Source organism: Triticum urartu, chromosome 4A, assembly GCF_056163025.1.
Source record: "Triticum urartu cultivar PI428250 chromosome 4A, HENAU_Tu73, whole genome shotgun sequence".
NCBI lineage: Eukaryota > Viridiplantae > Streptophyta > Magnoliopsida > Poales > Poaceae > Triticum > Triticum urartu.
This window is the reverse complement of record NC_141876.1, coordinates 20,471,618-20,484,536: the sequence shown is the minus strand read 5'-3', so window position 1 is coordinate 20,484,536 and position 12,919 is coordinate 20,471,618. Positions and strand designations below refer to the sequence as shown.

General features: G+C 45.4%; 2 protein-coding genes and 1 pseudogene across 2 annotated transcripts; 2 read left to right on the top strand and 1 right to left on the bottom strand.

The window, feature by feature from the left end:
• Window positions 1-238: 238 nt before the first annotated feature.
• On the bottom strand, window positions 239-5,871 carry LOC125554698 (uncharacterized; annotated as a pseudogene).
• A 1,117-nt stretch (window positions 5,872-6,988) lies between these two features.
• Window positions 6,989-11,319, top strand: LOC147974523 (uncharacterized). Its single transcript, XM_087520067.1, has 11 exons — window positions 6,989-7,101; window positions 7,177-7,265; window positions 7,336-7,464; window positions 7,551-7,652; window positions 7,753-7,830; window positions 7,929-8,237; window positions 8,505-8,588; window positions 8,692-9,177; window positions 9,256-9,852; window positions 9,922-10,779; window positions 10,934-11,319. The coding sequence occupies exons 1-11, from the start codon at window positions 7,010-7,012 to the stop codon at window positions 11,317-11,319; spliced, it is 3,210 nt and encodes a 1,069-aa protein (XP_087376193.1). The 5' UTR covers window positions 6,989-7,009.
• A 198-nt stretch (window positions 11,320-11,517) lies between these two features.
• Window positions 11,518-12,708, top strand: LOC147974522 (uncharacterized). The gene has a single exon (XM_087520066.1). It carries the CDS (start codon window positions 11,518-11,520, stop codon window positions 12,706-12,708), a length of 1,191 nt encoding a protein of 396 aa, XP_087376192.1.
• Window positions 12,709-12,919: the final 211 nt, after the last annotated feature.

The following is a 12,919-nucleotide window of genomic DNA, read 5'->3' as shown; positions in this document are numbered from 1 at the left end:
TTCAGCAAAGGTGCACAGGAGACAGTGTAAGTTTCAGTCCCAGCAGTACATATATTCAGCAAAGGTGCACATGAGCTTTCTTCATACTGTTCACTGCCTCGACTAAGCCCTGGATAGCCCAGGCCGCAGCTGGAGAGAGGGCCATTGAACAGTTCCTCATAGAGAGGGCCATTGAACAGTAATTAACTTTTAGAAAACAGTACATGGCTCCACTATGGAAAACAAACCAAAATGTACATCAAAGTTCTGTCATGTTATTCATCTTCAAGACCTGAATCATGGGAAATTTCCGCGGTTGCAAGGGGAAGGCACCCGGCAGTGCCTGAGGGCTAAGGGCACTTAACTCTACAAATCAAAATTCAGTACTAACATAAACTTGCAAATCAGAATAATAAGTCTGCAACTCCATGGCTCCATTGCAAAGTCAGTGTACATCAGGTTCCCGGATACAACAGCAGTCACCTACTCGTACGAATGAAAGAGCAACATTACACTGACTACCCTGATGACCCAAACAGAGCAAAACAGAATCCAGGTTCATATCTAGCTTCACTAGCTAATCCATGTAGAGGCCATTGTAATCAGGTGTGGTTCGTCGTCTTCGTGCAGTCGGCAAGCCACTGACAGCTCTCTTCCATGTAGAGAGGCCATTTGCAAGGGATATGTAGCACCATTGAATTGCTCACGAAATAGAAGGGGAGACATGTCCATCACCTAACCGCGAAGAATGATATAACGATCTGTAAACCATATCGCAGACAATTAATACCATGGCTGACTGAAATATCAACAAGCTTCAGTGAAAACCTTTGAATTAAAAAGAGCAAATACATTTTGCATAAGAATAAGGGAACAGACAAGAGATGATTTTAAGATCACAAAATTGTTATAACTCTGATAAGACACCATTTGAATAATATGGTGATGTGCCTACTTCTTGAAGAGAACATAAAAATTTGTTTTGCTATCATTTGGTGGAACAAGCAAGCTGTATGATTTACACATACCAGACTTGAGAACAATATTTTCCTTTGTTCTTGATTATGCAACAAAACTGATAAGCTCTTTCATTCACGAGCAACTAAACTCACATCTCAATGAATTGCATGGACAGGATAAGGTGTACCTGGCTCAGCCACATATTTCTCCTCCATGAATGATCGCTAATTTAATTTTGAGATGGGAAATTGCAGTTCTTGTAGCACTCCCAAACAGACTCCAGCCTGCAGATCAAATAATACTTAGCAGTTAATATAACTAAACAGAAAAGACAAATAAAATGCAGTTGTGGGCCAGTACAAAGACATACATATCTTTCATCGCTGATTGCTCTAACAAAGCAGTCAAAGCAGCTACCACAAATTTCTCAAGGTAGTAAGCACCGCCAACCTCAAGTTCATCAAGTGTTTGCACCATTTGTTTGCGGGAGCCATCCTCACACTGATAATCGAAGGACTTCGCAGTACCATCTACTGCAAGATTCCTTAACAACTCAATCAAGAAATGCATTTCTGCTTCATAATAGTTAGCATCCTTGTCTTTGTAACGAAAGACAGCAAGGATGATCTGATTAAGAACCGACTCCATGTCCTCTAACCATGCCAATCCATGTGTCTTCTTCAAGATTTTCTTAAATAAGGGACTCATATCTTTTTCATCGAACGATCTCCATGCATCAAAGATGCCTACCAGCAAGTTCAACCTAGCCCTTGAAGGCTTGAAAAAAGGATAGTGCAGTATTAGTTCCCACAGATCCTTCGTCATGACTGGGTCTGACCACCATTTAGCATATTGTCCCATTCCACTCAAGAATATATGAAAAGGTGTTAGGTAAGGCACGTAAATTTGACGATAGATGAATTTCTTCAGCACTTTTGTTGCAATGCTATCAAAATCTTTCTCCATCGCCGTGACCATCTCAGGCGATATTCGAGGCAATATCTCAAATAATTTGGGACTCTTTGTGATGATTACCTTGCCGTCATAGATATCCATATCTTCTATGTCAAAATCGCCTTCCCATGAGTACCCAGCTCTGTGCTTACTAATCACATATTCAGTAAGTCCCTGGATCAAGGCGCATTTATCAGGCAAAGGTATCATAATTTGCTCCCCAATATGACCATAGACATCCATATTTCTAAGCAAATCAGCGCCAAAAGACTCCTTCAACTCTTCATGCCTGAAAACATATATACAAAAATATCTATTTAAACACTAGGATTAAAAAACTGATTTGTATACAACAACAACAACAACAAAAGCTTTAGTCTCAAAAAAGTTGGGGTAAGCTAGAGGTGAAACCCATAAGATTTCGCGACCAACTCATGATTCAGGCACATGGATAACAAGCTTCCATGCACCCCTTGAATAAATAATAAAACAAAAGAGAAGGGATTGAGGCCATTACTTGTTGGGCATTTCAAGAAATCTTAGGTCGAGCTGCTGCATTAAATTCCTTGCGGATTCTGTCACCACCATGTTCAAACTCGTTACAAGTTTCAGCATATAATTCCTGGCAATTTCTGTTAACTTCACCCTCAGCCTGTTTTACAATGTTCAGTACAACGGTATTAAAATCTTGCACACAACTATTGCTTTATTTAATTGCATACAAGATAATTTTGTCAAAATTATACCTTTCGTCACCATTGCAGACTCCCATTGCAAGGTCCTTTGACCGACTCAAGAGATGCGAGTAGAGGATGTACAGCTCCCTTGATCCACAACCTCTCACAAGCATGCCCCACAATTGAAAACGGTAATATGGCGTCTTTTCTCCAGATAGAGTGAACCTATCAAAATAAAATTATCTCGATTGGAACCCGTTGAGTAACATTAGGAAAAAACATAGAAAGGCGAGATAAACATACTGATCAAGAAACTCCCAAAACATAGGTAGCAGTGTGGCATTTTTCTTGTCCACTTGCTGCTCTCTCCTTTTATCCCCGTTGTGGCTCCTCCGCTCATCCCATTGGACCAATTCATCTATGGGTGGAGGAATCAAATCCCCGACAAGATTGGGCATCATTGGCAGAAGGTTGATACCGTCAAGTCTAGGTTCCTCACTCGTGACATTGGCAGGAGAAGATTGGGCTTCATGAGTTGAACACTGCAAACAGAACATTGATGTTTATTGAAACAAAACAAACATGGCAACAAGCACAGAATAACTAATAAAGTCTTAGTCTCCCACCCTCTCTTAAAAAAGAATGTAGGCCTCGCAACCAAGAACTTCCTGCAAACTTGCTTCTCTGATTATCTTATCGCTTGCATAAAACCAAGACTTGTCATTGCTTTGATGTTCCTGACCATTCATCTTGCTAGCCCTTACATACACAATATAATGACCTCCTTTCCGATCTCCAATGCGTTGAGCAACACCAACTAGACGGTAGGTGTTATTGTCATTCTCGTCAAATCTGAAAATTACAGGAAATAGTGATGACCAGAGCAGTCATAGAGCTATACAGAACTATCGCCCGCTCATACATCACAAATACTGGGATGCCAAATTCGAAAATATCCACACCCAGTTCAGCCTAAATAATTGTCTGGAACTACACAAGGATGATTAGTAGCTAGGTAGTGGTTGAAGATCTTCTTTGGTTAGGGAGGGAGCTGGGAATGTATAGAGTTAGTTAATTAAAGGTTCATTTTCAAAGCTAGGAAGAGAAAGTATGCATGCCTTTGTTTGTCGCTGACGAGGGACAAAAGAATACTAAGTCAAAAATTATAGTTCATTTTCATGTCATGGATCCTAGCTAATCTATCTGCTCCCGCTTTTTCATGCATATGGACCTAATTAAACTAAGCTAACTTCAATTATACCAGTTTCTGTTTTTTAATTTGGACAAACGATTGGTTTTTATTGATTATAGTTTTAACTTTGATTTATATTTATTAATTAGTTAATGCTTCATGCTTGCAAATAGCTGGAGTAGTTCCTAACACTGCGCTATGACTGTGGTTGATGCATGGATCTATATTCAGTCAGTCAAGGAATGTTTTTCCCTACAATAGTCGGTCAAACAATTTTTTAGATTCAGGTAAAATGATTTCTTATCCATCCGAACAAGACTATTAAAAATGGGTAGTGCCTTAATTACTGATGCAATCACATGCATGTGTTAATCTTGCATCTGAAAGGGGATCAAAACTGAAGGGGTTGATGGATGAATGAGTGGGAGCGGCAAATCAATGGGAGACCAAACCACTTCTATAACATAGAATTCAAAAGGCATTAGAAAACAGTACCTTTTGTCCATGTATGGCTGCATATCAAGAATCTCCTTGAAGCGCACATGTCCTTCCAATTTAACATACCCAACAATATTAGGAGCACTTTGTTGCCTGATCAAACTAACCACCATTACATCTGGAGCTCTGGTTATAAGCAGTCTTTTCCTTGCAGCTCTGAAAACTTTTGTTGTTTCCTGTTTCTGGTTATTTTGGTTATCGTCACCACCTAACTCCACGACAGGTTTTGTTTCAGATGTGTTCGTATTAGCTGTATCAATGCAAGACCGACAGAACCAATCAGGTATCAACTCTTTCTCAGTGTACAAAGAGAAGCAATCCTCAATTGATACAGGATCATCACCATCATGCACCTCAGCATCAGCTTTATTGCTTCTGGAAGCTACAACATGGTGCTTCCTATGTGGAATTGGCAGTCGGAATAGAAGGGTGCTTTCACGTTTATCATCGGAACCGTGTACACATTCTGTGCTGGATATAGTAGTAGACTCCTTGCCTGCAAAGATAGAATTAACAATTGTGACCTTCTTTGAAGCATCCATTGAAGGTTGACGTGCTTCATCTTCCTCTTCATCCAAACCATGAAGAAAATGTTGGATGAGTTCTTCGGCATCCTCCATTCTGCCGGTATTGAATTGGGGCCACCTTGAGCAGACATATGTAAACAGTTTTCTTTGGTCAAGGAAGTCTTTTGCATTGCTTGAAGCACTTGTGTCGACAAAGAGCTCCTTGGTTATGTCCTCCGAGTAAGGAGATGACGGACTGCTGGATCCCTTGTCCTCCGCCTCCACCGATTTCATCTGCGGTGTCACCACCTCCTTCTTGTTCAAACCATCATCATCCTCGGAGTGAGGAGATGACGAACTGATGGATCCCTTGCCCTCCACCTCCACCGGTTCTATCTGCTGCGGTGTCACCACCTCCTTGTCCAAACCATCATCATCCTTCGGATCAAGTGTGTTGGTGTTTGGCCCTAACTCAGTTGAAGCTTCTGCTGATTTCGCTGGACGATACTTAAAAACCTTGAGAGGAACCTCCTGGTTACACTCACAACAGTAGAGTACATCCGTATTATCGGAGTTGGCAAACCACCGATGCTCGGGTTCCTCCTTGTGATGTGCTCTAACATGGTCCTCCGGCTCGAATCCTGCACCGCCACAAAAAAAGCTACCGCACTCCAAGCAAACCCAGGAAGCGCCGCTGTTAGGTTTTGCAGGCTCCTTGGCAGCAGCAGCAGCAGCGCGTCTTGCTGACTTGCTCTTCTTCCTCTCCGCCTTCTCCTCGCCACCATGGCGGGCAGACACATCCCTGACCGCATCCGTAAGCACGCACGTCAAACAAAGATCGCAATATTTGGTCCGCAGCCGCTTTTGATTCAACTCAAACATATGCTCACGATCGTAGTGCTGAGCGCACTTAAGCTCCTGCATTGGGTCACTAGGAAGGAACATGCATAGAGGACACACGGTGAGCTTGGTCTGGATCGATCGGTCACTAATGGCGCCGCATCGCATCCGAAAAAGGGAAGGTTAATTAGGGGGAAAGTTACCTCGGTCTGGCCAGCGGTTTCCGCCGAGACGACCGGGCCTTGGACTTGGACTTGGGCCCCATGGCGCCGCCGAAGCCGGACGAGTGGGTTCGGCGACGCCGGAGCGGCAGGGCGGTTACGGCGGCACGCGGATGCAGCTTCCTGTGAATGCGAAACGAAGGGATCGATGTGGATTTGTTTTCCTCGTGCAGACCGAAGCAGGAAGGAAGGCGTCGTACCTTGATTGACTCCGCATGCATGCATGCTTGCACGCGTCGCTCGCCTTCTTTTTTTAATACAAATGAAATCGCGTTTGTGAAGCAGACCGTAGAGCACGTCAAGACCAGAAAACAAATCCTTTTCTTTTCTTCTCTATCATGTAAATACTTCTTTCATGAAACAAAGCCTCCCCTCAAAAAAAAAAGCCCACGACGCCTCCCTTCCTCCTTTTCTCTACTTCTAATGGAGCAGTTAGTAGCCTGGTACTCCGGTTTTATTTTCGTCCGGTTTTATTTCCTCCCACCTCCCATCATCCCGTACCACTGGTTTTAATCTACGTATCCACAAAAAACCAGATCGACGCTCCTCGTTTCCCACGTCCGTCCTAGATCACGAGAACGCCGCCACCGCTGCCGCCCCACATACGTCGCCCGTGGCGGATCACGAACAATACCATCGCGGATCAGCAGACCGCCGCCTCAGGTACCCACACACCACGATCCCGTCGCGGGTCAGCAAGACACTGCCGCCGCCGCCAAGTCGGGTACCCACACACCACGATCTCGTCGCGGATCAGCAAGAGACCGCCGTCGCCGCCTCAGGCAGCCACACGCCACGGATCTCCGACGACGACGCCTACGGCGGCAAGCAGTGGAGGGCATCTTCACTAATCAGTTTTCAACCTTGCTTTCTCGAAGGTACGTACGCTCATGATCTCTTAAAGATCACACAACGCTACAGAAGATAATTGTCACCAGATGGAGCCATATGCAACAGAGCCATATACGATGCAGCCATATACAATGGAGCCATACGAATAAATGTTCCCCATGTTCCCAGTTCAAACACCAAAAATAAATCCCAAGACAATATATCAGATGTATACAGTGTAGTCATTTCTCCCCCATGTTCCCAGTTGGAACACCAAAAATACATGGCAAGCCAATTGTTCAGGATACATACCACATCAATACTAATGCTGTTGAAAAATGATAGGTACGAATGGGAAATGCAAATAGCAAGGCGCCGAAAGAGAAAAAGGTGTCAGATGTGCCTGTACCCCCTCTTGCTGACCTACATTCACAAGGGAGCCAAGATATGTTAGAATAACATAAATGAGTCAGATGTCAAGGGTGCCCAACAATCATTCTATCTTGCTAATGTGTTCCAGGCCATAATGTTGACGGAAATGTTGATGAATACAACCCAGCAATCATTCCCGTAGCTGACAATGTTGACAATTATCAAATGACTCCAGGTATTGAAGTGTGTAAATACCCCTATCCGTTGTATCATATGGTTTTAACATGATCAATTATGCCTAACAGACTTGGAAGCACACAAGGAAACAAATGGAACTGGCATGCCACGGTTAGAGCAGGACAAGCTTGCAAACCTAACCAAACACCCTCTTTCTGAGATAACAATTGTTGATCAGCCTGGGCATGCGAGTTTACGTACGTGGGTTCCATATTTAAACACACTATCTACCCTATTCGGTTAGTACGAAACTGCCTCATTCTGTACTGGTTTTGTTATGTAGACAACCCATCAATCTCCTTCTGTAGCCCTGATGTTGCTTCGTTCCTTGGTCCGAGTACTCTCACCGATATTTTTGCCTGCGGCCTTGCAGGAAGTTCATTTGGTATGATCCGACACGTGCATCATGGACAATTGTCTTACATGTCTATGAATGTACATGTTGACTAATTCTCATCTAGATTTGTTGTTTATACATCGTGCAGACAATAATGTGCCTTCGTTCCCGAACCGGAGTACTCTTGCATCACTTTATGCCGCAGGTCACACAGAAGGCTCAAGTGGTGTGAGCCGATATGCCTTTCATATGGCCAGATTTGTGCTTAAAGGGATGCATGTTCATGTATTAGCCTAACCGACATATTTTCTTTTGTTCCTGCAGCCAGAGAATCTGCCCACAATGATGTGTGTCTTAATGCCCTTGGTTGTGGTAGTTCAGAGCTTGTGACATCGTCTACCCCAACATGTGATGTATACCCAACTCATTCCCAGACAACATGTGTTGTTGTGAATGACCAAGTGAGTTATAGCATAACAGACGATAAAAGGGAGCAGAGAAACGCACGACGGCGAGCAACTTATCGAAAGAAAAAGGATGAACAGGTCAAGCTCCAAAATGAAAAGCAGACTGTTTCCCGACCCCCTCTTGGTGATATCACTAATATTGATCAGCCTTCCGGTTCAATGCCAGGTACGGGTGTTTAAAGTTATGAGCTTATGGCGGTGACAAACCAAATTTGGGAATCAAATATTAGAATACGCACTTTTAGCTTTGAATTAACTCACTGTAGTACGAGATACATGCTGGCTAGACAAGAAATATTAGGGCATTTACAAACGAAGTATATGGAACAAAAAATGGCTGAAGAAAAGAGTAGACGTGTTGGCTTAGTTCGGGATCTTCATGATTGTTGAGCATTGATGAGATGATTATGTTTTAACTTTATTGTTGAACCAGCCAACCCATCAAACCGGAACTATACATCCCGACCCCCTCTTGGTGATATCACTAATATTGATCAGCCTTCCGGTTCGATGCCAGGTACGGGTGTTTAAAGTTTTAAACATAACAATCATAATATAGATTCATTTATTGTACCCATCGAGCTTGAACTATACATCCTTGTCACATGATGATGCTCCAGAAGATGGGTCCGCATCAGCCATTGCTGAATTCAATCATGAAAAAGAGTTGGCTAGGAGGCAACATGCAAGAGACCGCAGTAGTAATATGGCAGACGAACAAAGGGATCGGAGAAACGCACAGAGACGGGCATCTTATCGGAAGAAAAAGGAAGAGGGTACGATCAACCTCCAAAACAATAATCAAGTGCAGCGTGAGCGACGAAAGGAACAACGAAACAGCAGGACCCCTGATGAGCAGGGGGAGTCAAGTGCGAAGAGAAAGGCAGACTATGCTAGAAGGAAAAACACCTCGTGTGCTGAATTGATCGCAATGCCACGTCCAGATCTAACTAGCGCATTGTCCAGCTCTCCCTCTTTCAACACTCACGCCAATTGTCCAACCCTCACACTTCCAACCATCACGCAACAATCCGGCTGTGAACATATAGATCGTGCTACAACTGTCAAGTCGGCCCCCACATACATTCGCAACACCGAAACCGATGGTAGTTATCCCATCAACAATCATCTTTCATTTTGTAATCATTCATCGGTTATTTATACCAAATTCGATAATGTTGTAGGTGCATACCTAAGCAGAACCTTAGGTGATGGTGCTGTAGATGGCGACCTCATCGAAATCAATGAGCACCTACAAAGTGCCGACCAGCAAACCAGTGATCCGGTAACAATTGCGGATAATGGAGTTGACGAGCAGAGTCATGAGTCTAGAGCTCGGCGTAGGACAAGAGAGCGAGCTTGCAAGGGAAGTATGGCGGCGATGAAGCGTCAGGAGAAAATTGGCAAGCGAAAAACATGTACGCAGGTGCCACGTGGTGAGAGGAATGCTCTGCTAGATCGTCGTAATGAAAGGTTTGCAGGTAGGGTTAATACCCCAACCGTCAGGTCCATCTCCATACCGAAAATGAGCTCAACGGGACAACCTACCGTAGTTGAAGCACACAGTGCCTCAACATCATCTAGCACGCCGGATTACACGATCAGAAGTGAAGATAACACCCATATCCTTACTCTCCTTGCGTCCCTTGAGACTGAACCCTCATTTGTGTTGTTTGGCACCTGGGCAGACGACATGGACGCTTACCTCAATGGTCTCATGAATGATGATGTCAATCCTGACGACCTCTTTGACGATGAATATTACCTGTTTGCTGGTGAAGGTATGTACAATCGCTTGAGCGTGATCCACATGTTGGGGGTATCGCACTAATTGGAAACATTGTTTGCAGGCTCAGATGCTGATGACTTGGAGCACGACGAATTGGAAGACTCAAGACACAAAAACTATGTCGACCATGATCCATTTGACTATGTGTACTCAAACCTACCAGCTAACACACACATCCTGAAGCACGTCGCAAACTGCGACCACTGCAAGGCCAAGAAGTTTGTCAGCGAGGCCTCAGGATTCTGCTGTCGCAGTGGGCAGATCGAGCTGAAGCAACCGGAGCCCATCCCGGAGCTCATGAGGCTTTGGTCTAGCATTGATGCGGACGCTAGGCATTTTCGGGAGAACAGACGGTTCTTCAACGGACACTTCTCCTTCACAACCCTCGGCGTCAGCCTCGATGAAACATACACAAACATGAAGTCTGGGGTGTACACGTTCCGGGCGCACGGCACCATCTACCACAACGTTCATTCCTTCGGGCCAACATCCCGTCCAGATCATCTACAGTTGTACTTCTACGATGATGACCCAGGCCTAACCCATCACAAGGCTGCCACCGAGCAATTAGACCAGGATGTCGTCAGAAAGTTGGTGCACATACTCAGGGAAAACCCGTACTCTCAGCAATTTAGGAGTTTGGGTACGCACAGGGACAACCTCGACGATTACAGGATAGACCTCAACACTGACCAGAGACTAGACCAACGGAAGTATAATAGACCTCTGTCATCTGAGGTCGCTACAATTTGGGTGGAGGGCACTGACCTAGCGAAGAGGTTCGATCGTAGGATTACACTTTGTGGGAACGACAACCAGAGGCACAGTATACATGTGACGGCTGGCTCGTATGACCCGCTCTCTTACCCACTCTTCTACCCAAGGGGGGAGCTCGGTTGGCACCCGAAACTACCTAAACGTAATGTCCCTTGGCCGGTTGTGCAATGACCAAGAGGTGGACATGATGATGATGAGGAGGAGGATGCAGGTAAGCCTTATGTGTATTCTGTCGTTTGATGTATTGTGTAGTTCTCATATGAATTCTAACTTCCGCGCTACTCATCCATGTGCAGAGGGGAATAGCAGGTTATGCGTCTCCGTGAGAGACTACTACTGTTACATGCTGCAGACACGACCTGGGATATTCAATCCCATACTCTGTGGAGCACGATTGCTCCAGCAATGGGGGGTGGACATGTACATCAAGATTGAGAGTTGTAGGTTGAAATGGTACAGGAAGAACCAGACAAAGATCCATGCCGACCTGTATAAAGGAGTTGTTGATGCAATTACATCCGGGGAGACCCGGGCAAGCGTTGTTGGAGTAAGGATAGTGCTCCCTGGAACGTACCCAGGTGGCGACCGCGACATGAAGCGGAGGCATATGGATGCCATGGCAATTGTCCATACGTACGGGAAGCCTGACATCTTCTTGACCATGACCTGCAACCCTAACTAGGAAGAGATAATGAATGAGTTGTTTCCTAGTCAGACAGCGCAAGATTGACCTGATCTTGTGGCTCGTGTGTTCCATGGCAAGCTAGAGGCTATGAAAGAGCTCTTGTTCAAGAAGAATATCCTAGGTGTTGTTGTCGCACATGTATACGTAGTCGAGTTCCAGAAGAGGGGCCTCCCCCACGCACACTTTTTGTTGATCATGGATTCTGCCTATAAGCTTGTCGTTCCGGAGCAGTACAACCGACTCATTTCTGCCGAGCTCCCAGACAAGCAGAAGTATCCTGAACTCCACGCCTTGGTGGTGAAACATATGATGCACGGACCATGCGGTGCTCTCAACCCCAAAAATGTGTGCATGCAACAGAACGAGTGCAAGTGCAGATACCCACAACCGTTCAATGAAAACACGGCACGGGGCAAGGACTCATACCCAGTTTATCGTCGTCGAGATGATGGTCGGCAGGCTAAGGTCCGTGGTAAAATGTTGGACAATAGATGGGTTGTGCCGTATAACCCTTACCTTCTGCGGATGTTCAATTGCCACATCAACGTTGAGGTTTGCTCCAGCATAAAGGCCGTCAAATACCTTTACAAGTACATATACAAGGGCCATGATAGGGCTTCTTTCAGCATCGACCAGCCCGACGCCGATGGTAACATTGATGAGATCAAAAGATACGTAGACGCGAGGTGGGTTACTCCTCCAGAGGCGATGTGGAGGATATTTGGCTTCCCCTTGTGTGCCAATGACCCGCCTGTCCTACAGTTGCCTCTTCATCTCCCAAATATGCACAAAGTGGCCTTCAATGAGCAAGCTCACTTGACCGACGTAGTCGCCTCTGAGAATGCTTCCAAATCCATGTTGACAGAGTATTTCAAAGCTAACCAAAACCACCCCTGGGCTAGGAATATATTGTACAAGGATTTTCCTGGAAGGTTCACATGGCAGAAGGGTAAGAAGTATTGGAAAGAGCGGGTGGAGCATTATCAGATAGGTCGAATTGTGTCTGCCAATCCTGCCGAGGGGGAGCGATACTATCTGCGTGTGCTGCTAAACCATGTTGCTGGCAAGACATCCTATGAGGACCTGCTCACCGTGGACGGTAGGCTATGCGAGAGCTTTAGAGAGGCTGCCGAAAGGTTGGGACTCATCGAGGCAGATAACACGCTCGACGACTGTCTTACCGAGGCAGAGCAATGGGCGATGCCATGTTCGCTCAGGAGGCTCTTCGCGACAATTCTGGTGCACTGTGAACCAGGCGACGTGCGTGGTTTATGGGATAGGCACCTCGAGCCTATGTATGATGACTATCGGCGATCACACACGTGCCCGATTGAGGTGGAACAGATGGTGTTGCTTGACATTAGGGGTATGTGTTGGGGAACGTAGCAATAATTCAAAATTTTCCTACGTGTCACCAAGATCAATCTATGGAGTCATCTAGCAACGAGGGAGGAGTGGATCTACATACCCTTGTAGATCGCGTGCGGAAGCGTTCAAGAGAACGGGGTTGATGGAGTCGTACTCGTCGTGATCCAAATCACTGATGATCCTAGCGCCGAACGGTCGACACCTCCGCGTTCAACACACGTACGGAGCA